The sequence below is a fragment of the Heliangelus exortis genome, chromosome 10 (genome assembly GCF_036169615.1).
Source record: "Heliangelus exortis chromosome 10, bHelExo1.hap1, whole genome shotgun sequence".
Classification (NCBI taxonomy): Eukaryota; Metazoa; Chordata; class Aves; order Apodiformes; family Trochilidae; genus Heliangelus; species Heliangelus exortis.
The window spans coordinates 13,055,403-13,067,517 of record NC_092431.1 but is presented as its reverse complement, the minus strand read 5'-3'; the positions used below and the strand labels follow the sequence as shown (position 1 = coordinate 13,067,517).

Here is a 12,115-nt window from a genome sequence, read left to right as displayed (position 1 = left end):
GGAGTTCACCTGAGATCAGGGCATTACCCTCAGTTTTCTTTGTGTCATGGCTGTTTCCAGAGCTATTTCTCTCAGTGGATCCCTGGTTGTGTCAAGCATTGAGGACCTAATTGCATCTCCTGGGTAGAGGTTAGGTCTGGACTGCTTCAGAGCCATTCTAGCTTGCAGTTGCATCAATTCTTCTTCCTGACGCTTCAGCATCACTTCTTGACTTATTAGATTGCCTTCAGAGGGCGTTTCATGTTGCCTGCAGTAGAGTGAGGGGGGATGAAAGGACATTAGTAGGTATGGCTAAGACATTCTGCTGCTTTGAGCACTTGGTGGAAACCGAGAACACAAAGACTGGTTACCATGTACTACAGTGAACACAACATTCATTCAGCAGCCAGGAGCTTAGCTCTCCACAGCAATCCATCAATACAGAGAATGAGCAAACATGCCACGTTTCTATAGCAGCCTGTCATGGAGGTCATCTTGAGTACCATCACACGGTACATACAAGATAACCAAGTGATCAGGCCCAGTCAGCATGGGTTTATGAAAGGCAAGTCCTGTCTGACTAACCTGATCTCCTTCTACAACAAGAGGACTTGCCTAGTGGGTGAGGGAAGAGCTGTGGACTTTGTCTATCTGGACTTTAGTAAAGCTTTTGACACTGTCTCTCACAGCATTCTTCTTCAGAAACTTATGGCATTTGGCTTGGATAAATATACCCTGCATTGGATAGAAAATTGGCTGGGTGGTCAGGCTGAAAGAGTAGTCGTGAAAGGAACTAAATCTGGCTGGTGACCAGTCACAAGTGATGTCCCTCAAAGTTCAGAACTGGGGCCTCTTCTCTCTGATATCTTCATTAATAATTTGGATGAGGGGATGGAGTGTACCCTCAGCAAATTGGCAGATGACACCAAAGTAGGTGGCTGTGTCAGTCTGCTGGAGGGTAGGGAAGCCTTACAGCAGGACTGAGACAGGTTGGACCAATGGGCCAAGGTTAATTGTATGAGATTTAACAAGGCCAAATGCCAGGTCTTACACCTGGGTCATAACAACCCCATGGTGAGCTACAGACTTAGGGAAGTCTGGTTAGAGAGCTCTAAGCTGGAAAGGGACCTGGGGGTATTGGTTGACAGTCAACTTAATATGAGTCAGCAGTGTGTGTAGGTGGCCACGAAGGCCAATGGCATCCTGGCTTGTATTAGGAACTCAGAGGCCAGCAGGAATAGGGAGGTGATCATCCCTCTGTACTCAGCTCTGGTGAGGCTGCATCTTGAGTGCTGTGTTCAGTTCTGGGCACCTCACTAGAGAAGGGACATGGAAGTGCTGGAGAGTGTCCAGAGAAGGGCAACAAAGCTCATGAAGGGCCTGGAGCAGAATTCCTGTGAGGAGTGGATGAGGGAGCTGGGGTTGTTTAGTCTGGAGAAGAGGACCCTGAGAGGAGACCTTAGAGCTCTCTTCAGCTGCCTCAAGGCAGGTTGGAACAAGGAGGGAAACAGCCTCTTCTCCTTAGTAAACTGTCACAGGACCAGAGGGACTGGATGGAAGCTGCACCAGGGGAGGTTTAGGCTGGATATTAGGAAATATGTTTTCACTGAGAGGGTTGTCAGGCATTGGGATGGCCTGCCCAGGACAGTGGTAGAGTCACCATCCCCAGAGGCATTTAAAAGGCATTTGGACCTGGTCTGGTAGTTGACTGTGGTGTTATTCAAAGGTTGGACTGGATGATCTTGGAGGTCTCTTACAACCTAAACATTCTGTGATTCTGTGATTTATTCACATGAAAATAAAGACTCAGTTGCCATCTTAAGAGTGGCACTGCAAACCCAGTGAATCGTGAACACACACGTGAAAAAAAAATATGAATGCTTTGAAAATATCTTAGTTTCTCTCTTCAAGAAGGGACTGTGAAAGAGGCATGCTTTAAAACATGTAAAGGAAAAAACTAAAATAACAGTGTATATATTTACTTTATATAAGTAAGTGTTGCTCAAATCACTTTTTCTGTAGCAATTTACAAAGTCTTTGCACAGCACTTATTTATTCCCTGATTTTTCCTGAGCAGTTTGTATAGCTTAAGCTATAAGCATATAAGTATTCTGTATTTATCAACATTTTCTGTACTAAGTTATTCTAAATACCATAATACTAATGTTTTCATTATCCTGTTTTTCTCTCTTTTCAATTCCTATGAATGGCTTGGTTGATAGACAACCACCACAAAAAATAGAGTCTAAATTAATAATTCAAAGAAGAAAAAGAAAAAACAAACAAAACAACCCCATCAGTATTTCTGAAAAAACACAGCAACCTATCCTCCAGTTCTTTTCTCAGGAGGTATAGATCCCATGTATCCTACCCATCTTATTCCCTTTTATTCCCTGTGGAAGGAAGTATATCCATGTCCCATTTTGGTGAATAAAAGCTGGTTTTTATTTAAAATCATGAGGTTAGAAATCCAAGAAAAATAAAACCAACTTTCACTCCCCTCCGTCACATGCTTACAGAAAAATATATTTATAAAATATAAATATTTGTATAAATATATTTATATTTATATTTATAAATATTTATATTTATAAAATATATTTAAACCCCAAGTTAAATATAAACCAAATAGGGCTTTTTTAAAAATCCTAAAACAAGAAAAAACAATGTTCTCCCTCTTTTAAAATAACTATAGGAACATTTTTTTAAACACAAATTGTGTTGATGGTGTTAATACTTTTCATACTAGAGTTTCATAGGTTAGCATATGTAGCCAGCACTAAAATATGAAGTCACTTAACATGACAGTCCAAACAACAGCACAACCCTAATGTGCCATAAACTCAACAAGCCAACATCAAAATTCCTCAAATGGAATTACATGGAAGATAGAGAATAGTTACAGAAAAATGTATTAATGTAAGCCCATTGTCCTTTCCATTGTGCAGGGCTTCCATAGCATCCCTTCCCTTCTCTTTTCCTTTCTGCAACAGACCTAATAGTGTGCAGCTAAAAGGACAAAATCATGAGAAAAGGCCTCGCATGCCCAGTTTTTTTTCTCTTCCTTTTTTAAGATTGCCATGCGTGGGAATATTCACAATGAAACAAGTTAAATACACCCAAAAGTGCCCTTCAGATCCAGTTCGTGGGCTTTGAAATAAAACAAAAACAAACACTTTCTGAAAATAAATATCTATGAATGTTTATATGAAAAGACCGACGTTGCAACTGGCTGTACCTGAAAAAACTTGCTAAGGTGAAAATCCTTACTGCTGAAAAAAATGTTTCCTGTAAATAACCTGTTAAACATAAGCTGTTTCAATAACTCTGTAAAATGTTATAATTATGTTGGTTTATCATGTTTGTTGACATATTAGTTTCTCTGAAAACTGAAGTGTGTGTGAGGTGTCCAGGGAGGAAGCTCAAAAACCTTATGGTTAAAAAATTTTGCCTAACGTGGTATGTAAGCACTATCACCAACCAGAAATCAGCATACTTCAGCAACCTGGGAAAGTAAAACTAACTCTGGCTTGGTCAGACTCTCGGTTTTCTATGGAGGGTATCAGAATGATTCACTCTTCAGACTTCAATACAATAAAAGCATCTCTTGTTCTCCAGAAGAGGAGATACTGTTGGCAGATACAGGCAACTTCACTCTTCTGTGAAGTTCAGAGTATGCAAGTCATATACATGCATATCTTCCAACAACAAAAAAATGACAGAAATTACATTTCTAATAGGTAACATTATAAAAGTGTGTTTCCTATGGCAGTTCATTAGACAAGTACTTCACTGCTGCTCTGTAATTTCAGCAATGTCTGACAGCAAACCAGAATCTTGTAATTACTTATTACCCTGAAGATGGTCGGTGAGCAGTCACCTTGTATGCTGACTCGGCTAAAAGAGGGAGGTGAATTAACTCCCCACCTAGTGTACTTACTTACCAAGAAATTAGCAGGTATTGGGTCAGAGAAGGAAGCTGGAGGAAGGGAAGCAGGTAGGCATTTCCTAATGATTAGTGCAGTGGAAAGGTCAGGAACAGATTAAAAAAGATGAATGTCTTTCAGTAAGGCAGGAAAGATATAGAAAAGAAATCTACTGGAAGGAAATGCAACAGAAGGAAGAGATCCATGTCAGCTGCTGCTCCTAGAGAGAAAAAGGAAAAAAACAGTAAAGGAAGAAAAAGGAAAAAAAAAACAGGGGCAGTCAAAAACAAGGAATATGAGAAGCAAAGAGGAAAAACAGACATAAGTTTCCATGCCACCAGGAACACATTCCAAGTTTAAAGGTTAACAACAGTCACAGACCAAAGAGAAGGGTTTGAGTGTACTCTAAGTGCACTACTGAAAATCTATTGCTTCTGCTAATTTAAGATCAGGACAGCCCACCCAACCAGCACAAATTGCACTGGCTACTAACTCTGAACAGCTTCACTGTTTGTTTGGAGTTTTTGTGTGTGTTTCACGGTGCTTGTTTGTTTGATTTGATTTTTTTTTTTTTTAATATTAGCAGCAGACTTCCTATAATCCAAACATCTTTAAATTATTTACAACTTGGTTTTAAAAGGATAATTAAGCAGAGTGCCTCTAAGGGCTTGCCAGAGGAGCAGTAATTTAATACATATTGAAGTATAGATTATATAACTGGACACATAGCTTTGTATCTCTGAACAACACTAAAAGATGCTCCCAAGTGCTGATAGAATTCAGGTAATGAATTAAGTTGCATATACCTCCCCAAGTCCTGAAATCAAATGATCAGCCAAAAAAAGTAAACTCAGAGGATCTGCTCTTTGGAACTACTTATTATCAAGGGTTTTACATTGAGAGCTTATATTTCTGAAGTCATAAAAGCCATAGTTTACTGCAGCTTGGGACATTTTAAAACAACAATGTGCAATGGTCTGAATATTATTTCCTTAGAAACCTCCCTGCTCAACTACCTACCATCATAGATAGTAATCCTTTTTATGCTTGTTAGTACTGCAAAGTTTTAACAGCTGTTGGAGAAAAACAGAGAAAGCACACACATCGTTTCCTGTCAGCTCACATAACTAACACAGACACTACTTAAGTATCTAGATCCAAACTCTACTCACGGCTGCTTTCCTGTTTCTCAATGGGTCTACAAAAAAAAAAAAAAAACTACCTTTCAGGAGTTCAGACTCATTTTTCCATTTTGGATATGCTTACTAGTCTGCTGCTTAGGTTAAAAATAACAAAAGCTTTTTCACCGTATGAAAATGGGGGAATAGTTTATGTATAGTATAGTTCAGTATAGAACCATCTGCAGCACCCTACCATTTTAGAGCAAATGCAGAGTGGTATCTTGTAGCATACACATAGAGAGGAGACCCAGCAGAAACAGGAGATTCAAAAAAACACTAAGCCTTGAAGTGAGACTGCATAGTTACATGTAAAATTCATTCGATTGCTAAGCACAAAGATGAGTCTATGCTGCACTTACAAAGCAGTATTTTCCTTCTAGATTTCATACATATGCAAACTACATTCACTAAAGGCATTAGTCTTAACAGAGCACTGTGAAGTAGAATAATGGAAAACGAACTACAAGAAATTATGTACTGTTTTACCCTGGCATTTTCACTCGCTTAACAGGCCTGTCCGGTGGTTTACAATGTGACTCATTTACACGCCACATTCTGTTTTCCATTTCTGAAATACTTCATAGATAGAAACAAATATTCTCTATTACCATCTGCAAAGTACTGCTGTTTTATTCTGAAGCACAGCCACAGTGCTAAATTGGCCATTTTCTTGGGTTCAACTCAAAGATGAATGAAGGTTGACTTAGCAGTATTCACCAGAACTTAAAAAAAACCAATGGCCAATAAGTTAGGAAAGCTATATACTCATTCTGTACACACAGTAGTCTGCTTTGCCATTTTAGTGTAGTGCTAAGACAGCATTAAATGCAAAGCAGAATTTTACAGCACTTTCATGAGGTTACATGAAATATAAACCTGTGACCCGAGCCCATGAAAATCTGCCCTACATCACAGATTAGCCCAAATTCTCTTGCATCAAGACAGGATGGATTTCTAAGACTGCCCGAACACTGCAGTTTAACACACACACTGTTACAGGAATAGATTCCATATTCCTGTCAAAGCAGGACCCAGCTAAGTAACGCCTAGATACTTCTCTACTGCAAGAAAAGCCAATATATACATTTCTAAATGACTTTGCATTTTCAGGTAAAGTACAAGTAGTAAGAAACCAAATACAGTTGCTCTGCAGGTCACCAAAAACTGTAAGATTCTGAAGCAACTGTTTTCTTGTTCATCTGCACTCAGATACAGCTCATCTGAGGCCTTGTCTTACACAGATGCGTTTAAGGCTCACAATATAATGCACGAAGCAAAATCAATTTCAAAAAGCATAAATTGCTACTGAATTGGCCTATTTAAATATGGGAACTGAATTTGGACACCTAGCTGGTATACTTACCTCTGTGCCACAGTGCACCATCAGTCTTTTACAGTAATCAGTCTGTAATTCTGACATGCTATTTTTCTTTCAAGTACAACATGCTGTTTTTTTTAACATTACGTAGTAGCTGTAATGGGAGTTAGAATACTTTCTTTGATAAAGACAAAGCACTCCAAGACATACTGTTTTCACAGGATTTACCTGGTTCTCTGAGAATTAGCTTGACTTGATGTGGAGATATCATCAGCACCTGGCAAAGCACCATTGGCATCATCTCTCCTGAAACCTTCATTTCTTCTCACTAGCAAATCAAAAGACAGATGAATACCTGACTGGGCAACAAAGCACACATAATCTTGTCTAAAAACCAATGACTTAGCAGTCATTGGTGGGAATCAAATTCATGTGTTCTGCACAATGGCATTACAGTATTAGACAAACCAGCATTATGAAGCTAATTGCCGTTTTCAGGGTGATCTTAAGTTTCTCCTAAGGAAGACAGCTGAGCTACACAAATCCTTTGAAGAAGAATACTAAAGACCTAAAAGAAGCCACAACAAACTCCCCCACACCCAACGGCATAAACACCTTTCCAAGGTGACATATTCCATTGTCATACATGACTTGAGACACATACATGGCAGACAAATCATACAAAACCACTCCAGAGCAGAAATAAAGCAGCTAGGTAAAGTTTGCAAGAAGCTAGATAAGAATCATACAATTGCTCAGGCTGGAAAAGACCTTCAAGATGGTGTTCAGCCTCATCCTAAGCATATTACCCGATGGCACACTGCTAAACCATGTCCCCAGGCACTACATCCAGAAGAAAGAAACCAGTATATACATTGCTGAGCTCTTGTGTTTACATTTTCGCCCTGGAATCTGACTAATGATTTAGAATTTTTTTTTCTTTTGGCAAAATACTAACCTGCTATTCTGTTTGTAATAATAATCTCATTTACTAGAGGTATGTCTTCCTGCAGCAGCCTTTGAAATGCTACACTTAGAGCTTGACTTTGTAAACTACTTCACTTTCACCTCCTACTGCACTCTCAGCAAAGAAAGAACTCAAAGAGAGCTCTAGCAGAACACATTCCAGCCATGTTGATGTAGAAATAGTTCTTTCTTGACTGTCATGTGACTGACTCTACATGTGACTAATACTAATAGTCAGAAAGCAGTTCTCTCTTGCTTGTACAAAAGTTGTTGACTTTGGACATAAACAGCCTGTTCTAAATGGCCAGAAAACGAAGGAAAATTAATTAATTACAGGAACCACGCTGCTGCTTAGTACTCTTCAGGCTTCTGGCTCAGTAAGTAGGAAGCTAGACAATGACAAGGAAGGCTGAGAGAGCAGCAAGTACAGAGAGGTTGGATTGGAATTCTCTGCATACAGAGCACATATGATGCAACTATACTCCAGATTCCTAAACACTCCTTTCTTTCCTCATTTTCATCAAATGGTTTCTCGCCGTCACTTATGACTCTGGAAAACTAATAGTTTTGTCAGCTTTGCTTTCGACCTCTTCTCATCATCCCAGCACTTCTTTCAAAAAAATGCTTCAAGAATTTCCTTCCATGCTGTATTTCCACTGTGTTACAAAAATCCTTCCTGTCATACATACATCAGTTAACAACCCTTCGTACCATCTCCTGCTTTTCCAAGCCACTGATTTCATAGAACTTAAATTCAACAAACAGCCTGTAGTACATACTACCTTTGCATTATACTTAAATCCTTGGCCTATAAATCAGCAACCATTTAGCCCTCAGAGTAAACCTCACTGATATAAAAATAATTAAGCCATCTATGTCTCATATAAAGCTTTTGCAGTTTCCTGTTGTTGTGCACTGACAACTCCATCATTTTTGTGCCTCTAAAGACAGCATGTTATTTAAAACTAGGACTCCAGTAAAAAGTTAACCATTTCCAGTTTTTCCTACTAAGCTCCCTTCCAGAGTGATAAATACCAAACTCTTTTCTGAACAGACTGCCAATTCTGTTGAACTATACCAAATGTTGTAATTACAAGAGATCGTCTTACAACTTCACATTAGTAGTAAGCATCAATGCACCTATTAAATGTTTCATTTCATACTTCTATTTTTCATCTTGAACTTATTTCTTCAGTTTTTCAGGTTGCTTGTGGTATTTTTTTGTTGGTTGGTTTTGGGGTTTTGTTTGTTTCCAGCACAGCTCTTACCTTGCCTAAAATCCGGTTCCGAAGAAACAACAGATGGACTTTCACTCGAAGTACTATAAACGTCACTGTGGTAAGATTTGTACCTCCTCAAAGGCTCTGAAAGTTTAAATCAGAATACCAAAAGAGTAAGAAAGCAACAGATCTAATGCAAAAATCAAACAGAAATTAACATCTCAAATTATTCTGAAGTTTTTTCAAAACATTTTTAAATGTCTGTCCGTGGAGCCTGAAAGCAAATGGTCAGTGGATGCTGTGTGGTCCCATCCTGTTTCTGCAGCCTGAGGATTCTTCTGGTCTTCCTGGTCACTCCTTGGTTAGATTAACAGAGCCACCTCCTCTGAACTTTTCTCTCATCATCACTTCCAAGTAATGTATTTAAAAAACCAACAAAACCCAAGACAAAAACCAATCCCTTCAGTAAACAAAACTGATGAAAACTTTTGGTGAGCACTTCTTGGGTGTAGAAAGCAACCATCAGCATCAGCCCCTGGTTCTTTCATGATTGAAAAAGGAAAAATTCCAGATACAAGACAGGAACTGATTCAGCTGACCTTTGACATCCACAAAACATGATTAACATTGAATTTACTAGCAAGAGAGAACTTCAGGTGTCTCTATTTTCAGAAGGCTGTCTCTTGTCCAGCTACAAATACAGAGAAAACACAGGTAACTGCTGTGAAGACAAGTGAAAAACACTACAGCAAGGAATATAAATTGTAAGAATAAGCAACTGTGAGTACATGAGCAGGTGATTCTGGACGCTGCAAAAAAGAGGTCAGAGATTCCAGTGTCCCATATCCAGGAAACAAAATGCTTGGTGAAAATTCCTGCAAGAACAACAAACCTGTGGAATAACCAGTACTGGGTCAGAGGACAAGTCAGGCATGCAGTCAACAGCACGATTCATTCAGACTTCCTAGAGAAGAAGGGAGAATTCCAAAAAGGGAAAAAAAGTGTGAAAAGATGTAAGATAATGCAGTAGACCAAGACTAAAGACTAATCCATGTTAACTATGCAGTAATTCTTTAATAACCTTCCTCCTTAAAAGCCAGTATTTTCTCCATTTCTACCAGCTCACTTGTACCGTGCAGTTCCCCACTGTCTCATCAAATAGAGACTCTTCAAGAAACTGGGAAAAGAAAGCCAAGTAGCCAATCAACCCATGAAAACAACTGTTCCTACTAGCACATCCCAGTTGCACAGCTAAAGAGCATAAAATTCAAACCTAAAGACATTTCACATTACTCTCAGAAACAAAAAATCCTTCTTGCACATTTGCAAACTGACCTGCAGCAAGATGAATTCTCTAGCAGTTGGAGGTGCTTCACACTTTCACTATGGCTACTTCCAGAGTCTGGGATTTTACAACATAGAACTCCACTGCCAATCACTTTCATAAAAAGGTAAATAAAGCCCAAAATCAGTGGGTAGCTCTTAGAGATGTATTTTTTCCAATGCTCCCAGCTCTTTAAGTGAGGCATCAATCCAAAGATGATACTGGAGCTACAGTACAGAAATGTTTAACTGAAAACAGATCTCTTCTTTCCCAGCAGTTTTATTAGCTGTAGGTTTTCTATAAATGAATTTTTTTTCCAACTAATCAGCCTCCTAGACTTCTTGAATCACAGACAAATTGTAGCTCCATACACATGTGGTTCTTCAAGACATGAAATTTTACAAAAAGTAAATATAAAGCAGTAAAGCAGAAATATGCAGTAAAAACATGAAACAAATACATATATGTGGTGGTGTAACTCTGCAGAGTATTTGACTTCTCCTGACTCACCCTGGTAGGAGGAGTTGGTGCCCTACTGTAGGCCAAGAGGTAAGTTCATGAGCCAAGAAACATAAAGCAAGATTCCCAATCACTGATTCTCTCAATGTTCTCACAGCCCTTCCATTGAGGCCCAGGTAGGTATAAACCTATTCTACCAGCATTCACAAGCAGAGACAGGCATGGGACTACCCTCCTTTCTTGTTACATCTTTCTTCCTAAGCAAACTCACATAACTTGTCCTATTAACACAAGCTTTAAAGGTATTTTTCTCATCTTCTGAAGCCAAATGGGGCTGCATCAGTGATCATCAGCTTGTGCTAGGGACAAAGGTTTAAAGGAAGACGAAGCTACAGCCTGAAATTCATAGTAAATCCTCTACATATATGCAGATATGGAACTGTTTGCTGCTGGGGCATCTGCTCTTTGGCAACTGTGTTTCAGTCCTCTGCTGGTACATCCATGTCTATGCACACCCTGCTATGCATCCTCCCAACACCACATGTCCTCTTAACCCAACTTCCAAAGGTTATCAAGTCCCAGTTCTGGAAGCAAGTTAAGCTTTTCATACAATATAAAAATGAGGACAAACTTCTAGACTGTCTGGCTGGGAAGAAACTGAAAGATGGCACCAAAAACAGTTAAAGAGAACAAGAAAACAACTTTTCTCCCATGTTCACAGTTTTGCTTGTGATTTTTGAATGGCTTTAGTCTGATTGGTTGTTTTTCATTTGGTTTGATTGATGTTTTGGTTGGTTGGTTGGTTCATTTTTTCCATTTTTCATGACTTCAGAACTGATTTAATTTCTGGAACATCAGGAACATTGAAGCAAAAGTTATTCTACCAGTTACCCTTCATAACATTTCAGTGTTTAGATTACAATCTCTTACCAGCACACTTCAAGATATTTAATTCCTTAGTAGAAAAACAAACCTGAGTTTAAACATCTTTTGAGTCTATAGTTCCAATGAATAAATAAAAATTGTTCTAATAATATGAGTTTACATGCAGTAGCACCACAATGCAGAGATGAATAAAGCATTGCAACTTGAAGAATCTGTGTTTTGTGCTACTTAGTGCTACAGTGGTACTTTTCCAAACTCCCTATCAAAGCCAGCACAGCACAACCTTAAAGGCACCCAACCCCTACAAATAACAATACAAACTATTTATGCAAGACAGGACATGCAAGCCCAGACAAATAATTTACAGAAAGCCTCTTCTCAGCCAACTTCCAACAGAAATCAGAGAACCAAAGTTAGCTTGAAATTTAATTTTTCCTTAATATGACCCAAATTAGATACAGAGGGTTTCAAATATATATTATTACAGAACTTACTGTATAGGGAAGGAAAAGGACAGAAAAAATGGCAGTTAAACAGGTAGTTTCATGACAGGAGTTTTTGTTTACTCTTTGACGTTTATTGGTGGGTGCCTCTATTATGAGTTACTACAACACCATTTAAAACACACTAATTGTCCTTTAGGAGAATCTGGGTCTTGCTTCTTTCACAAGAATTCAACCAAAAGGTTAGAATCATATTTACTCTTATTTTCCCTCTTTTCATCTAAGAATGCCTGGATTACCTTAGGCAAAGCAGCAAAGGCTTAACAGGAATGTCGTGATCCAGAATAAATCCCTGGTATGGATTCATATCCAACAAGTGGACAAAGGAAAACATTAACAATTGAAAGTTTTCTA

General features: G+C 38.7%; 1 protein-coding gene across 1 annotated transcript in view; it reads right to left on the bottom strand.

Annotated features, from left to right (window-relative positions):
- The window catches only part of PTPN13 (protein tyrosine phosphatase non-receptor type 13), a 144,749-nt gene that overhangs the window by 63,439 nt on the left and 69,195 nt on the right, over window positions 1-12,115 (bottom strand). Inside the window, exons 8-10 of the mRNA XM_071753625.1 lie at window positions 8,639-8,734; window positions 6,633-6,732; window positions 28-247 (exon numbers count right to left, since the gene is read on the bottom strand). Coding sequence (XP_071609726.1) covers window positions 28-247; window positions 6,633-6,732; window positions 8,639-8,734 — 416 coding nt within the window. The remainder of the gene's footprint in view (window positions 1-27; window positions 248-6,632; window positions 6,733-8,638; window positions 8,735-12,115) is intronic.